This window comes from Theobroma cacao, chromosome 10, assembly GCF_000208745.1.
Source record: "Theobroma cacao cultivar B97-61/B2 chromosome 10, Criollo_cocoa_genome_V2, whole genome shotgun sequence".
Classification (NCBI taxonomy): Eukaryota; Viridiplantae; Streptophyta; class Magnoliopsida; order Malvales; family Malvaceae; genus Theobroma; species Theobroma cacao.
In genome coordinates this window covers 19,308,723-19,327,648 of record NC_030859.1, presented here as the reverse complement: position 1 = coordinate 19,327,648, position 18,926 = coordinate 19,308,723, and the positions used below count along the sequence as shown (strand labels likewise).

At 33.4% G+C, this 18,926-nt stretch overlaps 1 protein-coding gene across 1 annotated transcript; it reads left to right on the top strand.

Annotated features, from left to right (window-relative positions):
• LOC108663655 (uncharacterized mitochondrial protein AtMg00810-like) lies at positions 17,915 to 18,682 on the top strand. The gene has a single exon (XM_018128894.1). The coding sequence runs from the start codon at positions 17,915 to 17,917 to the stop codon at positions 18,680 to 18,682; it is 768 nt and encodes a 255-aa protein (XP_017984383.1).

Below are 18,926 nucleotides of genomic sequence, written 5' to 3'. Positions count from 1 at the left end.
TGTGAAACTCTTAATCTCACCTTAAAATTCCTATTTGATCTAGTTCGAGGATTAAATAAACTTTGTTGTACCTCTAGGTACAATACCGACTTTTGTAAATTTTTCGGGACTCTCCTAGCATGCAATCATGCTATCATCACATGTATGTCATGAATAGCATTTTATAAGGTCGGGCTTTACAACAGAAATATATATACACTTTCCCTTTGTACCCTCTCACGCCATCAAAGCTAGGTTAGAGAAGAACAAAGTTATTTATATTTTGCTTTCACACCCTTACTAAAAAAATCTATAATAATATATTAAATAAATATACAAATAATTGTAAATAAAAATAAAAATTAATTTACAGAAGAAATAAAGATAGTAAGCAGAGTGACACACAAGACAATAACACCGTTTAAGGTTTGAGGTGTAATATTTTTTTTTAATTTTTTGAGAAGTTTTTTATTTGAGGGGTATTTTAGTCATTTTATAAAATCAATTAACACCATTTAAGGTTTTGAGATGGAATGTCTAATCTCAATATTAATAGATCCAAGGTGAATTACAATCAAACTTGAAGGGAGTAAGTGTATTTTACCTAATGATAACTCACGAGATGGTTGTATGAGTCATAAATATTCTTTTTAAGTTGCCTCAGTTATGGAGTGCTACATGAAACAATACAAGTTACCAGAGCAAAAGGCATACAATAAGTTCGACAAGCAAATCAAGAATGCTTGGAAGGATATAAATGAAGAGTTCTTGAAGCCAACAATAGTGTTAGAGCTAGCTTTTGATCAAATTCTCAACCTGACATGGGTAATCGAAAGCAACTGAAAGGGTTTAGGGTGGAAAATCATCACTATGAGAAATCAAAGCAATAGCTAGTGGAAGGGTAAGCAAAGTGTTCAAGATTTAGACAAGTAGTGGAAAAACATACTTTGCTTTGTGCACATCGGCAACCCTAGTTCTCAAGTCACTTGGAAACAACTAGCCGAAGCTTTTCAAGAATATAGGGGTGGTGGTTGATTCCTTCATTTGGAAACCACACTCAATTGGTCATAATAATTTGCCAGTTTTTGGGTTTGTTAGATGCCGTTTAGTTGTTGAAATAAAAAAAGCCATCTATATGGGTGTTGGGAAAACTCTTGATAGACGTAAGCTTATGGTGAATAAGGCTATTTCACTAAAAATATAAGAGTGATCTAAAAGTTCCAAATCTGATGCTTAGTTCATCAGTAAGATGACCTTTAATGATATGGGAAAAATGGGAAAAACCTTCCCCAAATTCAACCTCCTCTACCTCCTCTTAAAGGCAAATCACCCATTGAAAGCATTAAGCCTTCAATTGAGGCTATGGATATTAATCATGAAATTTTAGTTGATGACACAAAATGGTTAAGGAGGACCACCATTACTAAACTAAATAATGAGGCCCCTCTTCAGAGTATACAATCTAAGCTTTGCCAAGAAGGGATTCTTATTACAATCTGTCATTTGGATTTTCTCAAAGCCTTGATCACATTTGGGGAAGCTGAGGAAATGAAAATCATTTTAAGTGATTTCCATGCTTTGTTCACTCATTAGTTTGAGTCCATTACTCTTTATCACCTTGTGGAGGATAAAGGTAACAAACCTATTTGGTTAATCATTGAAAATCTTCCCCTTCATCTCTGGTGTGAAGCAACATTTTAACAAATCGGGAGAATTTGGGGTCATGTCATTAAAGTTAGAAGCACTATTTGGCAAAGGTTCGACAGTGCAAAAGTTTTAATCTTGATTGATGATGAGAGATGTATTCGTGAAATGGAGAAAATTCTCTATTAATAGATGTCGGATGGTGCTAAGATTCACGATTGATGACTAAGTTTCTGATCCCTTAGTTGATCCACTCTCAGCTACTTCATGTGCACTTTTACTGACACCTCTTTTACTTGAAAACATTGGCATGGATTTTGGGGAGCTGGTAGGGGTGGAATCGATGGAGCCGGTGAATTCAATTTTAAATTCCAATTTTACACTGTGGGTTGTGTTGGGAAAGCCCATAATGCTTGGGCCCTTAACCAGCAACTAAGCAGTCGAGCTATAAAGAGTTTGACTTTTTTCAGTGAACACTCCACTGATCTTCAAGGGCTAGCTGAACCATTACTTGGGCCTAAGACTTATAATTAGACAACTTTAGGGCCACTCATTGATGATAGGCCATAAGGTGTTATGGATAAGTTGGCACATGCTATCCAACAAAGCTTGAGCTGCTTGAGTGAAACAAAACTGCTAGAAGCTCGTAATGAGGGTATTATGGGGTTAAAGCTTTTCTTATTCGAACAAACCAAAGGCAAAGGGATTGAATTTGTGGAGTTTAGGGGATGTGGCAAGGACGATGTTGAGTTTGGGAATGAATTATTTGAAAGCATGACTCATACGGATGGTAGAGGTTAGTCGTCCACCTATTGTTCCATTGGTTTCGTTACAATCCATAAAAGTCATGAGCATAGAGAGGCTACTATTAATGAAAAAAGGAATGATATGGGTGGTGAAGCTAATGAGATTGAGATAGAGCAAGTTTTAAGTGCCATTGGGTCAAACTCTAATAGAGCAGTAGTGTGCTCAAAAGGTGAAGGTCCTTAAGTTAGACAAGTTTGGAGAAGAAACCCATGTAGTGGTGTTAGCAAAATAGTGACTAGGAAGGCAGTAAATGACTCCAACTCTTTGGAGGTGGAACTGAAGCTTTTATTAATAGTGATATTGCATGGTGAAATTCGGCTATCAGTAAAAAAGCTGTCGATACTCTTGAAATTGGGAAAAAATCTAGGTTGGTGTTTGCTAAGTGTGATAATGACTTGATTAGTGTCTTTATGGCTCTAGAAAATGAGGCTCAGAACGAGCCCAATCTAAGAAACCCATAACAAGTATGGTGGTCTCTATTCTGTTCCTTTGCTATGTCTTTCATTTTTAAATATGATTGCTATTTCATGGAATATACACGAACTGGGGAGACTTAAAAAGAAGAGGGCTTTCAAATGCTAGTTAGTCTGTCTTAAGCCAAAAATCTTCTTCTTGCAAGAAACTAAAATGAGTAACATCAATGATAATATAGTTAGACATTTATAGAGTAGAGATAATAGCAAATGGCTTGTGGTTGATTTTGTTGGTTTTTTAGGGGGACTGATTACGATCTTGTGTCAGAACTACTTCATGGCTGAACATTCAATTATCAATAAGCATTTTATCCTTGTGGTGGGAAAGATACAAGGCCTCAGTGGTACATTTGGTTTTGAGAATATCTACGCACAAAACGTTAAGGGTGAAACGACTATCTTCTGGGTAAAACTCTTTACTCAACTGCAAGCCTAGGAAGTTACCTAGTGGCTTAGTGGAGATTTTAATGCCCTTTGAAACACTGATGAAAGAACAAGATGTAGTAGTATAGACAATTCAATGATTCATTTTTGTGGCTTTATTGAAGACGTTGGTTTGGTCCATATTCTTTTGACAAAGGGGCAATTCTCCTGGAGTAGTAATCGACAAAATGCTATATTTAGCAAGTTGGATGGTTTCTTAGTGGAGGCTAAGATTTTGGAACTCTTCTCAAAATTTGTCCAAAAATGCCTCCTTCCTTCGATGTCATATAACAACCCTGTTAGAATTAGCTTGGATAATTACAACTAAGGGCCAAAACCTTTTTTGTTTTATAACTATTGGATTGATGAGAATAATTTCGCCACTATGTTCACGGATGCAGGGAAAGACACTGAAGCACTCAATAGTAAGAAGGTTGTAATATGGCATCGATTTAAAGGCATTAAGCTTTGTATTAAGATGTTATAGCAAGTTGTGTTTTGAAACATTAACTGTAAAATCAAGAAACTTGAGCAGGATATCCAAGCTTTTCTAGAAGAAGGACAAGTTAATGGATTGAATGACAACAAAAGGAGCGATTTGAGACACCTTAAAGGATAATTATGGAAATTGCTCAAAGTTGAGGAACACACTTGGTATAAAAAATTACGCGTCAAATGGTTTCTCGAAGGTGATCGCAACACTCATTTTTTTCATAATTCTGCTTCAACGAGATAACGAGTTAACTATATTGGTAAGCTTTCCAACCTTGGTGGAGAATTTGAACCCTAATGATAGTAAGGAAATAGTTGTCAACTATTTTAAGGATGTCTATGGGAATAAACCAAGTTATGCCCTTAAAAAATTGGACTGTGGGCTCAAAAATTTATCAGATCAATCGGTTGCTACCTTAGAGCTTCCTTTCACTGAACAAAAGATTTGGGATGTGGTTAATAGCTACAATGGGAACAAGGCCCAAGACTTGATAGCTTTAATTTTTGCTTTCTCAAAAAGTAGTGGAGTGTCATCAAAGAAGAGGTTATGAAGTACATGCGAGAATTCCAAAATTTTAGATCTTTAGAGAAAGAGTTGAATGCTTCTTTTATCACCTTAGTGCCTAAATACGAGTCCTCGATTTCCCTTAACGATTTTCAACCCATTAGCTTGGTTGGGTGCCTTTATAAGATTGTTACAAAACTCTTGCCATGTGGCTCCGATCAGTCATTGATGAGGTAGTAGGTGCCAATCAAGGTAGTGGATAAACAATTTATGGAGGGGATTATTGTTGGCTCTTCTAGCATTTTTGTTTCTTATCTGCAATATGCTGACAACACGGTAATTCTATAAGAACCCGATCCTCAATTTCTCATAAACATTAAATGTTTGTTGCATTGCTTTTAGGTGGTCTTTGGCCTAAAAATCAATTTTAAAAAAAAACACACTATTTGGTGTAAAGGTTGAGCAAAGTTTGGTGAATTCTTGGGCTGATTTGATTCACTGCAAGGTAGGCTCATTCCTTGCCACTTACCGAGGACTCCCCTTAGGTGTTGTCTCTAGCTCGATCAGTATTTGGCAACTGATAATCAAGAAACTAAAGAGTAGACTCTCTTTTTGGAAAGCAAAAACATGATCCATGAGGGGTCGGGTCACACTTTTGAAATTAGTTTTGAGAAACATGTCGTTGTTTTTCATGTCCCTATTCTAAATGCTTGTGAATGTTAGATAGTCAATTGAAAAGATTCAATGAAGATTCATATAGGACGACCCCAACCTTGTTCATAGACTGCATCACATTAGTTGGTCTACCATTTGTAATCCTTGTGATCTTGGTGGACTAGGAATTGTTGATATGGGTTTGAAAAATAAGGCCTTTTAAATAAATGGTTATGGCATTATGGAAATGAACTGGGTAGCCTTTGGCGGCATATAGTGGATGCTAAATTCAGATATGATCAAAACTGCCTCACCCTTAGGCATGGCAACCCTAACAAGTCCTCCGACGTGTGGAGAAATATCACTAAACCACTCCTTGGTGCTTGTACCTATAGCTCTTATGTGACTGAAGGCATGGGTGTTCCTTAGGTAATGGCTTCTATATTAATTTCTAGAAGGATGAATGGGTCGAAGGTGTTGTTCTCAAAGTTTCCATCCTAAGAATTTTTGCTTTGGCTACTAAAAAGGTGGGTTGTATTTCTAAATTTGTAAAATGGGGGGGTAATGACTAGATTTAGAGGATTGATCTTAAAAGAAGTATCTTCGACTGGGAACTTGAACAATGGGAGAGCTTTAGAAGTTTGCATAATGATTAGTACCTCCTCAAAGATTTTAGCAACAAACTCGTCTAGAAAAGGAGTACTAGTGGTGACTATATGGTTAAATCTTTTTGTTGACAAGTGCTTCCTTCAAACTTTAGAAACAATAGCCATGAGAAATTCATTTAGAGTGGTCTTGCGTCGCTAAAGATTGAGATTTTGATCTAGTAGCTTCACCATGGTAGACTGGCAATCAAAAAGTACATTGGTGAGCAAAGCGATTCTTAGCGTTAGTGTGAACACACGTCTTCTCTGTAGACAACAAGTGGAAATAGTAAGTCAATTATATTTCAGTTGTGTTAAAACATGGGCTATGTGGCAGCATTGGAGTGCTTTGTGGAATGTTTGTTGGGTAATGAATGATAAGGCTATTTTCTACTTCTTGTCTTGGCTGGAAATGGCTGGCTCTTTTAAAAATGGATAGATTTGGAAAATGGCTTGGTATGCTATCATATGGTCCATATGGACAGGTACAAATAAGGTCATTTTTAAAGGGAAATTATAGGATGATGACCAAATTCTTAAGCTTTCTAAACTCAGAGTTCCCTAGTGGTCAAAGGCAAAGTGACCGGAGATTACTATCCCAGTTTGTAACCTTGCTAGATAACCTAATGAAGTTGTCGTCCCTTAAAAAATTCAGACATTGAAAAAACAATGTTATGTGGGCTATGCCTTCGCAAGGGTAGCTTAAATTTAATACCAGTGGAGCCTCTTGAGGCTATCCAAGAGACTTGAGAATTAGGAGGATCCTAAGAAATCAGTGTGGTGACACCCCTGCCTTTTCTCTAAAGCAATGGGATTGACATACTCTAACATGGCTGACTTACTTGCGATCAAGGAAGCTGTGACCATCTATGCTACATCTAGGTGGTGTTCTTCCTATTCTCTCCTCCTAGAATGTGATAATTATAATGTTGTTGAATGACTATCTAATCCACAAGAGGTTCTAACGCTGGGGCATCGTGAAGACACAGGGGCATTCTGAAAACACCAATCGTGGTGAGGTTAGAAACCACATTAAGGTGAACACCAAACTTGACGAGGTTAGAAAACCCCACTAAGGTGAAAAATAGCCAAAATCTCACTTTGGTTGACTAGGCCAAAGATACTAAAAACGTTTTACTCTTTTGCAAAGAACCTAGAGAAAATAAGTACTCCTGCTTAAGAAAATATTCTTTATTAACTCTCAACTTCATTGTGTCATAACTAAGCCCAAGGGTCCTATTTGTAGTATTGTAGGCCCATGTCCTAATAAAACTCTATGGTGAATCACCAATCTTGGCAAGGTTGAAAATCCAACTAAGGTGAAAACATAGCTGAAATCCCACTTTGGTTGTCTAGGCCAAAGATACTAAAAGCCTCTTACTCTTGTAAAAAGAGTATAGAGAAATAAGCACTCATGCTTAAGAAAATATTCTTTATTAACTCTCAACTTCAATGTGTCATAACTAAGCCTAAGGGTCCCATTTATCGTATTATAGGTCCATGTCAAAATAAAATTCTACTTCTAGTTGTCTAATACAATTGGAATAGTTAATAAGAGATTTAAATCAAATACAATATGATTAGCCTAATCAAATAATAATTCTTTAAAGTATTAAAAATCTTAATAAAAATAAGAAAAGAATCCTAATCTAAATAGAAGAAAAGAAAATAAACTCCTTAATCAAATAAAATTAGAAAAAACTAAATTAAATAAAATAGAATCCCAAACGCTCCTGCGTCAGGTTCCTTGGAGATTGAGATAATTAATCATCCAAATTTCCATAGTACTAGGCAAAATCAATATATAGGAAATTACTCATATTCCCCGTTCCGCAAATGGAGAGGCTGATTTACTGGCCAAGGATGGTGTACTCAGAACTAATGATTTTCTTTGGCTCTGTCATGCAGCTGACTGATTTTTCAATTTCCTGATTCTTCTATTTCTCCCATCGACTGTTTTCGCCTATAGGGTTCACTTGAACAGGGCTTTGTTTTTGTACATGTCTGTGTCTTATGATTTTTGTGATTTCTGTCTTTTGTGATATCCTTCTTTTGCTTTTTACCTGCTAATTTTTGTAAGGTAGCGAGTCTGATTCTGTACAGGGATTTAATTCTCCCTTCTTTTGATATAGTAATACAACCATTACTTTGCTTCCAAAAAAAAAAACGATACTAGGGTAAATATAGTCATCAAACACATTCATTTGGTTTGTTCATAAAAATAAATAAATAAAACAAAAGTCGAGACGTATTATCACCATGTTTTAGGCGTGTAAGAACTATAAAATTTTGACAGCTTGTAGCATTCTATAGGAAATCCTCATTTTATTTTTTAATCCTTCTGTCTATTTCTCTCCCCACAGAAGGGAGGGCAATTTTGAGAATTCTCGAACATTGATATTTAAAAAATGGTTATGTTTCCTTACCCAATGCAAGTCTAAGTTGCTTCCCGGTGAAGTTGATTTTGTTTTCGGGAGAAACTTCTATATGTAGAGTTGAAACTTTCATCCTCGTAAAAACTAATTCTTGTAGCCTTGACTTTGGAAGTTGGGACAAAGTTGTCTTATGTACAATTACGTAGGATTTAATATAAGAATCAAGATTTAGCAACAATTGGCTGAAGATAAGAATCAAGACTCTTGCAATATTTTATTAGCATCTTACTCATAGGTTAGGTAGTTAATCAATAAAATTCCAAAATCAAAGTAGAGCTAACTCTCAAAATAACAATTTTTATGTAGTATTTGCTGGCCTATCTAAAGGTTAGAATGTAGGATTTTTAGATTAGAATCTAAAATTCTAAATGTCCAAATGTTTCCTTAATTGAAAACATATATCAAATACTTATCAACATTTGGATTAATTTTAAATAATTTTACATATATCAAAGTTTCCATGAAAAATGCATAATAGAGGATTACTTTTTACTTTGGTGATCTTGAATAAATTCTCTAATTTCCTCTTATAACAAAATATATGTAGGATAGGATACTCGTATTATGCAAATAGAAAAGTAGTTCCAAGTTGATGTAAGATATCTCATTAAAAATAACAATCAAGTTATTCAACACTATCTTATGTAGATACACAAATTTACCAAATTAAAATAGAAAATGTAATTGGAAATTGTTTTGTGATATTATGAGTTGACAATTTAATATACAAATAAATATAATGTGATAAAATGTGGTTTCATACATATGGTAATTAGAACCGATATAATAATTTTACGTTGATAGAGAGTTTTGGCATTACCTTCACGTGCATGTGTTTATTATTTTTATATTTATTTCCGCATTAGAATAGATTATCCTAGATTTCATCTTGTGGTAACCACCAATGGTTATAATTAAAAACAACAATTTGTCTGCATTCACTTCGGAGCTCTTGTGTACAAGATCATTAACATCCTTCGACTTGCTCAAAAATAGAACGAGAAGTGCCTTCGAATCTCACCAATAATTAAATCATTATAAACATTCGCTTTAAGCAAATTGTCATGAGGGCTTAAGATTTCTATTCGAAAAAGTTACACGATAATTCTCTTTATTCAATATCTTCTTTATTGCAATTCGTCATTTTCGAATAGGACAAATTGAATATATTGAAAGTCATGACTTAATGCATCGAAACAAAAGATTTATGAAATCAACTTGTTGAAAATTTCTAGGTTGAAGGGATAGCTATGTACCTATACGTATTACAGTCTACAGCTAATGCGTCAAACTCTTACATCCAGTTTCATTAAGGTGTCTTCTTTGTGACAATCAATTCTTTTATATGTTTGGAGAGAGTTCTCCTCGTTTGGAGAAATCATATTTTGAAGTACTTCTGAGAGCAAAGCTAAAATGCAAAATCATATTGATTAGAAATGAAAAAAATAATTGAAGTATATTATCAATTATGACATGCTTAATCTATATATAAGTAGAATTATGTATTTTGTTATCTCAAAAAATTATTTATGTTTCCTATCCCACTTCGAATAAATTGTTTGCTTTTGTTGCAATTGCGTATCTTTCTTATTATTTTGTTTTTTAAAGTAATAAAGGTGACAATTAAACGAATACTAAATTATTATAAGTGTTAGTGTTTGGTTTGCTTCCTTTTCATTGTTGGGATCCTTTCTTTTTATTAACAAAAGAGGTTTCTTTTGAGAGATCTTTATATGAACTTTATTAACTAATCAATAAAGGGTAGCTAACTCCCCTTTCAATTAATCTCAATTCTTTAACAGTTTGAGGTTTTTAAAGTTAAAAGTTTTAAGATTCAAATGATTGAGTTGTTTCCTTGTAAACTTATCTAAATTATTTCAACAAAATTCATTGTTGGTGACTACTATGCTTGTAGCTTCTCACTCAGATTAATACTGTGCATAATATGGCGAAATTTGAGTGAGAACATGGAAAGAATTATGTAATTAAATGGTTTATAAAGAATTATCAAAGTCGAAGCCCTAAATTTTATTTTCAAATTTTACGATCTGTGTGTATATAGATATGCCATCCATTTAGAGTTTATTTTACCACAAATGACATAGATATCATAAAATATAATGTCTAGAAATTTTATTTTCAGATTTTACAATTTGTGTGTGACAAACACTCGAATGTACAGAAAACGAAAACATTATAATGAAAATCATAACGGCAACATTTGTGGAAGAGAAGAAAATGAATTTAATTTATTTGTTAAGTGCTACATATATCTCCTGCTTTACTCTACTATATGTGATTAGTTTTTTAAAATAAATGAGACATTTGAGGTCAAAACATCTTTATATATTACATTTATTCACACACATTAAGTGAAGACAACTTTGAACTTCTACCTCTATAAATTTCAAGGTGTTTACGCAAAATTAGGGTATTGCCACTTGCTAAAGAGAGAGACGAAGGTCTAACTACTGTGTGCGACAATGGGAAGGAATGAGGTGCTCGGCGAAATCGATCCGGAGTAAGTAAGACTTATGGACTCGAAAGGGTACTCTTTTACAGCCAAAGAGGTATCCATCTCTATTCTATTGTTTCTGTACATATATCCCTTTCTCCTTTGGCTCATACGTATAATTTTTGCAATGCTTTAATATAAAAACCAACAACAAAGAAACGTCAAAGTTATGTTTTGAAGATTTAAATGGGAGCTCAAAATTCATATGAAAGATAAAATTTTGAAAATATGTCAAGCAGAGATAGTTTGATTTGTTTGATTTTGTATTTTATTTTTCAAAAATAAAAAGGTTGGCTCTAAATATGAGGCACTAATTTGAGTTTGATATTCTTTACATTATATAACATTAAATTAATTGATACATTTTACATTTTTGTTAATATATAACATGATAATTATGCAAGTATTACTATTCCGATGGTGTAACTCATCGTACCATAAGTCGAACTATTCTTTCTCTTGCATAAAACTTAAATCTCAACATTTCAAATTCTTCTTATTGCCTTTGAACTTGTTTAAATATTGGAAATCGCTGTTGATTTTCAATTGTTTTTGCTGCTCTTGGATATCCTGTTGATGCTGTTGGTATTTATTTGGAGTGGCAGTTGATGCTGATGAATCTTTAAGTTCTATTTTGGGTGTCGTAATTTTAATAAAAAATTGAGCTTATATAATTTATTTTTACAAATAATTTATCAAATAGTTTTACTTTAATTTTAAAAGTTATTTTTTTAGAGTTTTTTAATAGCTTTTAAGCTAAGCTAAACAGGCTCTTAATCTAATTTTGGTGTTGTTAGGTGTAGCTTAAGTTTGATTCTGATGCTAAATGATTTTTTTTTTTTGCTTTGTTTGTTTTGTAAGGTGTTCAAACAGTTTGTTTATGGGATGTTGGTAAACTTATTTTGGCTTTGCTTAAGGTCTATTTGGTAATTGAAAAATAACTTGCTAGAGGGAAATTTTTTCTATGTAAAATATTTTACAAGAAAATTTATTTTTTTTTGTTTAGATAAACTGTTGAAAACATTTTTTATTATTTAGATCATCCCGTGGAAAATATTTTCGTTCGTCAGAGTTATTTAGGTATTAAAATGATAAATATGATTTTATTACAAAACAATGGTGCCATTTGTTTTTTTTAAAAATGAATTTATTATCTTCACATATGTTGATGCCATATCAAGTCTTGAACCTTAAAGATAAAAGACTTGTAGTTTCGCATTAAAATTAAGAAAGGAAATGAAAATGGGAAAAACCAATAGTGATATTTTCCAAACATTTAACCACATATTGTAATAAAAGTAGGTTTTAAATTTCAAAATGATTTCCATCTCATCGTTTTTCTTAACATAACACTATAAAAATATCAATATTCATCAATTTGAGTAAAGCATTCAAAACCTATATTTGTAAATGTGTATCCATCAAATGACGATCATTGAAATATTTTTTGTTATAATTATTAATAAAATTTATTCAATTTATAAATAAAAATATTTGCATTGGATGATTTTATAAAAAAATATTTTTTATTTTAATACTATTGAATAATTTAGATATTAATATTTTAATTTAAAAAATTTTTAGAGGTAAATATTGGTATTTTTAATTTTTTAAATTAAATATTAATATTCATCAATTTTCAAAAAAATATTAATATTCATCAAACCTATGTTGCTAGGTTCAATATAAGAACATTTTTCTGTTATTCAAAAAATGTCTTACACCTCTCAAAGGCATAAGACATTTTACATGGTCAATAGGTGTTTTTCTTGTTGACCCATAAAATGTTACATCTGAAAAAAAATTTCATCTTTTAAACAAGCATAACTCCTGAAAACATTTTCTAGAAAATATTTTACCTGGCATCATTTGGTAACTAGAAAATAACTTGCTAGGGAAAAATTTTTTATATGTAAACTATTTTATAGGAAAATTTAATATTTTCTATTGTTTGGATAAATTATCAAAAATATTTTCTATTATTTGGATCATCCCAGGAAAAATATTTTTCACCATCAGTGGCGGAGTTATTTGGGTATTAAAATGATAAATAGAAGTTTATTACAAAACAATGGTTTCATTTGGTTTGCACTTTAAAATTAAGAATGGAAATGAAAATGGAAAAAATTAATAATGATATTTTCCAAACATTTAATCACATATTGTAACAAAAGTAAACTCTAATTTTGAAAAAGATTTCCATCACATCATTTTTTTACCATAACACTAAAAATATCAATATTCATCAATTTGAGTAAAACATCCAAAATCTATATTTGTAAATGTGCATTCATCAAATGACGATCATTAAAATATTTTTTATTATAATTATTAGTAAGATTTATTCAATTTATAAACAAAAATATTAAATTTCATTGGATGATTTTATTAAAAAATATTTTTTAATTTTTAATAGTATTGAATAAGTTAAATACTATTTTTTTAATTTTTTAATATTTTAAATTAAGAATTAATATTCATCAATTTTCGAAAAGAAAGTTATTAATATTCATCAAATCTATCTTGGTAGGTTTAATATAATAGCCATTTTTCAATTATCTAGAAAATGACTTATGTATCTCAAAAAGGTTAATAGGTGTTTTTCTTGTTGATTCGTAAAATGTTTTGCATCTGAAAAAAACTTTTCGTCTTCCAAACAAGCATAACACCTAAAAACATTTTCCAAAAAATATTTTACTAGGGTTTGTTTGGTAACTGGAAAATAACTTGTTGAAGGAAAATATTTTCTATGCAAAATATTTTACAGGAAAATTTAATATTTTCTATTGTTTGGATAAACTGTTGAAAACATTTTTTACTATTTGAATCATCCCATGAAAAATATTTTCCACCATCAATGGTGGAGTTATTTGGATATTAAAATGATAAATAGGAGTTTATTACAGAGTAATGGTGCCATTTGATTTTCACATTAAAATTAAGAATGGAAATGAAAATGGAGAAAATCAATAATGATATTTTCGAAACATTACAAAGTAAGCTGCAGTTCAAATTGAGAGCTCGAGTGGGTGAAGCATCGGTGAATAAAGAGATGGAAATGAAAGAAGACAGAACTAGGGTAAAGAAGAAAGGGGATATAGAGTCAAAGAGAGCTAGAGGGTCATCAATGGTGGAAGGAAGGATTAGGCTATGGGTTATTAATTACCAAGAAGTCGATGGTTTATGGAAAATTGGTGTAGATGAGAATAGTAGAAAGTCAGTGAGACGAAACATGAGGGAGGTCTTAAGTGGTGGTTTGAGGAGTGCTGATGAGATGGACCATGAATCTATATCTGACTCAAACATTGCTCATTGAAACAACATCAATTGGAAGGAAGCCATTGATTCTTGGGAGGTTGGCAACAGGGTTGGCTTCAAATTTCAAGATGAAGATGATGTAGTCATCAAGGCACTAGCTAGTATTGAAAGTGAAGGGAGACGCGTATAGAGGTACGTTTGTGACTAGGTTAGTAATTTTCTAAGTAGTGCTTATCTATTGATATGATTGTTATTTCTTGAAATGTTAAAGGGGTGGGGAAGGGAGAGAATAAATAAGCAATCATAAAGGTATTATAAATTTCAAACCAAATATCATCTTTTTACAGGAGACTAATTATCAAAAGTCAATAAGAATATTTTTGACAAAATATGGGATAGGAAAAAAGTACAAGGACAAGTTGTATTAGCAGAGGGATCGATTGGAGGCTTAATGTGCATATGGTAGGAAAATTTTTTTGGCAGTGGATAGTCTGGTGTAAACAAAAATTAAATTTTATTAAGAGGGGTGTTGGAATATCAAAATTCTGAAAATTCAAGGAGCTGATTTGGCAGGAAGAGTTAGAAACTGAAGAAGGAAGAAGAAGAGGGATGAACCACATGGTGTCGTTTTTTCACTTTAGCAGCTAATACGCCAAGCTTTGTGTCGTTTCATTTATGTTTATTTTCTGTCTATGTAATACGAATTGAGCATATGTCGTGTCTTGTTAAACACAGCTTGTGAATGTCGTTTTTGTTGTCTGCTGGTTATTAAGCTAGCTATTTTCTTTCTCGTTTGTAGTCGTTGCCTAACACTGAAACCAATACATGGATTTCAGTGCACAGCCAACCGATTTCATTTTTCTTTCTTCGAGATTCTCTACGGTTGTTAATTTGTTGGTGATTTCTTATTAATTGCTTAGTATATAAAGGAGAAAATGAATAGATGAAAAGTGTGAGTGAGCCTCTGTTTTAGCTCACCAATTTGTTTCCAAACTCTTTACTCTCTATTCTTCCTATTTCTTACTTATTCATTGCAAAACCCCCACAAATTTCAACATGGTATTAGAGCTGTATTCGTGATCTTAAGGGATTGTGAGGTTATCTTCTTCCTCTGTTAGTTGAAGTAATCATTTGTTCTTCTCTGCAAGGTTCAGCAACGACTTCATCAGGATTTAATGCTGTTTCTCTACCAATATTCAATGGTGAGAACTATGCAATCTGGTCAGTGAAGATGAAGGCTTACCTCAAAGCATTGAGTATTTGGGAAGTTGTGGAGACTGGAGAGGAGCCGACTTAGAGGCATGCCAATCCCACCTTAGCTCAGATTCGACAATTTGAAGAAGACAAAGCCAAGAGGTATAAAGCTTTATCATCTTTACATTCAACTGTGTCTGATGAAATTTTCACTAGGATTATGCATTTAGACAATCCTAAGGATTTTTGGGAACACTTGAGAGATGAATTTTTTGGTAGTGATAGGACTAGGCAGATCCAAACATTGAATCTGTTTAAACAATTTAAAATGCTGATAATGGAAGATGATGAATCGATTAGGGAGTTTTTTGGTAAAATGATGGCTTTGGTGAATCAACTGAGATTGTTAGGCAAAGTTATAACTGATGACAGATTAGTTCAAAAGATGTTTGTCAGTCTTTCAGAGAAGTATGAATCCAAAGTTTCCTCATTAGAGGATTCTAAAGATATAGAGAAGATTACTTTGAAAGAGTTTGTGAATGCCTTAGAAGCTCTTGAAAAAAGAAGAGCATTCAGGAAGAAAAATGTTCTCAATAGTGCTTTGGTTGCCAAAACAAAAAATTTGAAGATTATAAGTAATAGCTAGAAGAAGAATGAAGTTGAGAAAAAGGAAAGAGGGAAAAAAATAGTGGAAAATAAGACTGAAAAATAGAAGACTAAGTATCCACCATGTTCTCATTATAAGAAGACTACTCATTCACCTAAGTATTGCTGGTACAGGCCTAATGTAAAATGTAGGTCCTGTAATTAGCTTGGCCATGTGAAAAGAGTATGTAAAAACAATGAGACTTGTGGAGATGAAAAAGCTGCTGTTGCTGAGAAGAATGAAAGCTCAGATGAAGTACTTTTCATGGTTCAGGAAGTAGGGAGATCAGTAAAGAAGAATGTGTGGCTAATAGACAGTGCCTGCTCTAACCATCTGACAAGAGATATAGATAAGTTTACTACTATCAATAGAAGCTACAAAGCGAGAGTTGAGATTGGTGATGGTTCATTCATGAAAATCTTAGGCATAGGAACAGTTGTTGTGGAGACTCAAGATGGTAACAAGTACATCCCTGATGTTTATTTGTTCCTGAAGCAAGTCAGAATCTGTTGAGTATAGGGCAGCTGATTGAAAATCACTATGCACTCTTGTTCAAAGATAAATTCTGCACTAGCTTTGATCCTAAGGGCAAGGAAATGTTGAAAGTGGATATGAGGAATAAGTGTTATCCCATTGATTGGAAACTTACAAATCAAAGGGCTTTGCTCAGTGTAGTACTAGACTCTGAGTTATGGCACAGAAGGTTAGGGCACATCAACTATAAATCTCTGCAAGACATGGCAACTAAAGAACTAGTTGAAGGTTTACCTAAGATTACAAGACCTGATGTGGTATGTAGCATCTGTCAGTATGGCAAGCAGTGTAGATTGCCTTTTCCTAAGGAGAGAAACTGAAAAGTAACTGGGAAGCTTTAACTAGTTCATACAGACATTGGAGGTCCTATGAAGACTAGTTCACTTGGGGGCAGTAAGTATTATCTTCTGTTCATTGATGATTGGACTAGGTTTTGCTGGATTTACTTTCTTAAAGTCAAATCAGAAGCCCTTAGTAGCTTTTTGAGGTTCAAAAACACTGTTGAGAATCAAACTGAGTCAACCATTAAGACTCTAAGAAGTGATAATGGTACAGAATTTACCTCAGCTGAATTTGAAAGTTTTTTGTCCAAGCTAGGGGTTATGCATCAGTTGACAGTTACATATTCTCCTCAGCAGAATGGAATTGCTAAAAGGAAGAATAGAACTCTGATGGAAATGGGCAGATGTCTATTGTTTCAGAAGAATTTACCTAAGATGTTTTGGGCAGAAGCTGTTAACATAGCTAATTACATTCTGAACAGAAGTTAGACTAGAACTTTACATCAGAAGACTCCTTTTGAATGTTGGTTTGATAGAAAGCCTTCTGTATCACACTTAAAGTTATTTGGTTCTATCTACTATGCAAAAATGCTAAATGAGAGAAGATCCAAGCTGGATGAAAAAAGTGTTGTTACTGTTCTGATTGGGTACGGTGATGTTATTAAAGGATATAAATTATACAATGTGGTGAGTAAGAAGGTGATGTTTAGTAGAGATATAGAGTGTGATGAGAATTCAACTTGGAATTAGGACAAAGCTATAATTGAAGGTCCTAGTAACTTGAATTTGTTTACTAATCCAGTGCAAGGTGAGTCTGATGATGAGGAAGATATTGAGGATGAATCCTTGGCTGTTAGAGGGACCAGAACTGTTCAGGACATATACAATAGATGCAATGTAGCAATTGCAGAACCTGTTAGCTATAAGGAGGCAAGTGTAGATGCAAACTGGAAGAAAGCAATGGATGTTGAGTTGAACATGATTGAAAAGAATGAAACTTGGTGTCTAGCTGACAGACCAAGTGATCATCCAGTTATTAGAGTTAAATGGATTTACAGAACCAAACTCAATCCTGATGGTTCTGTAAACAAATTTAAAGCCAGATTGGTGGTAAAGGGTTATGCATAGACTTCTGGAATAGACTACTTTGAAACTTTTGCTTCTGTGGCTCACCATGACATTATAAGATTGCTAGCCGCTCTAGCTGCAAGAGAAGATGGAGGATCAATCACCTGGATGTGAAATCTTCTTTTCTTAATGGAATCTTAACTGAAGATATTTATATAGAGCAGCCTAAAGGCTATGTGAAGCAAAGAGCTAAAGGAAAAGTTTGTAAGCTTATTAAAGCTTTATATGGTTTAAAACAGGCACCTAGAGCCTAGTATGAAAGGTTAGATAACTATCTTAGAGCTCAAGGCTTAATCAGAAGCATGATAGAACCTACTCTTTATGTGAAGAAGTCTGATGACTTAGTGATGTTTATAGTAGCTGTTTATGTGGATGATCGTTTGTTAACAGGGCCTGATGCAGCATACTTAGAGAATTTCAAAACTCAGATTATGACTGAATTTGAAATGATTGATTTGGAGCTCATGAGATACTTCCTTGGTATGGAAATTATTCAAACTGATGAGCTGATCATGATTCACCAAGCTAAGTATGCCAGAGATTTGCTGAGGAAGTTTAAGATGGAGTCTTGTAAACCAGTTTATACAACATTAGCTATAGGGGATAAACTGATTAAAAATGATGGAGCAGATGAGGCCAATGGTCTAATCTATAGAAGTATAATAGGGTCAATACTGTATCTAGCAGCTACAAGGCCTGACATCATGTTTTCAACTAGCTTGCTTTCAAGGTTCATGCAGTCACCATCTGAAATACACTTCAAAGCAGCTAAGAGGGTGTTGAGGTACATCAAAGGTACGGTGAACTATGGAATTAAGTATAGTAGGACTGATAGTAGTGAACTTCAAGGATATATAGACAGTGACTGGGCTGGGTCACTTGATGATTCAAAGAGCACTAGAGGATTTTGTTTTTCATTTAGTAGTGGTATGTTTTCTTGGAATTCGAAAAAGCAGGAAGTGGTAGCTCAATCCTCAGTTGAGGCTGAGTACATTGCTATTTCAACTGTTGTAAATCATATCCAATGGCTCAGGAAGATATTAGTTGACTTGGGGATTTCCTCAGACTAAGGGCACAATGCTTAAGGTTGACAACAAATCAGCCATAGCTATTGCAAAGAACCCTGTTCAGCATGGTCGAACCAAGCACATCAGGGTTAAATTTCATGCTCTTAGAGAAACAATAAAAGGCAATGAAATTGAGATTCATTACTGTCCAACTGATCAACAATATGCTGATATCTTGACTAAAGGATTGTGTAGAGACAGATTTGAATTCTTGAGGTTTTGTTTGGGTGTTTACCATATTTGTGAT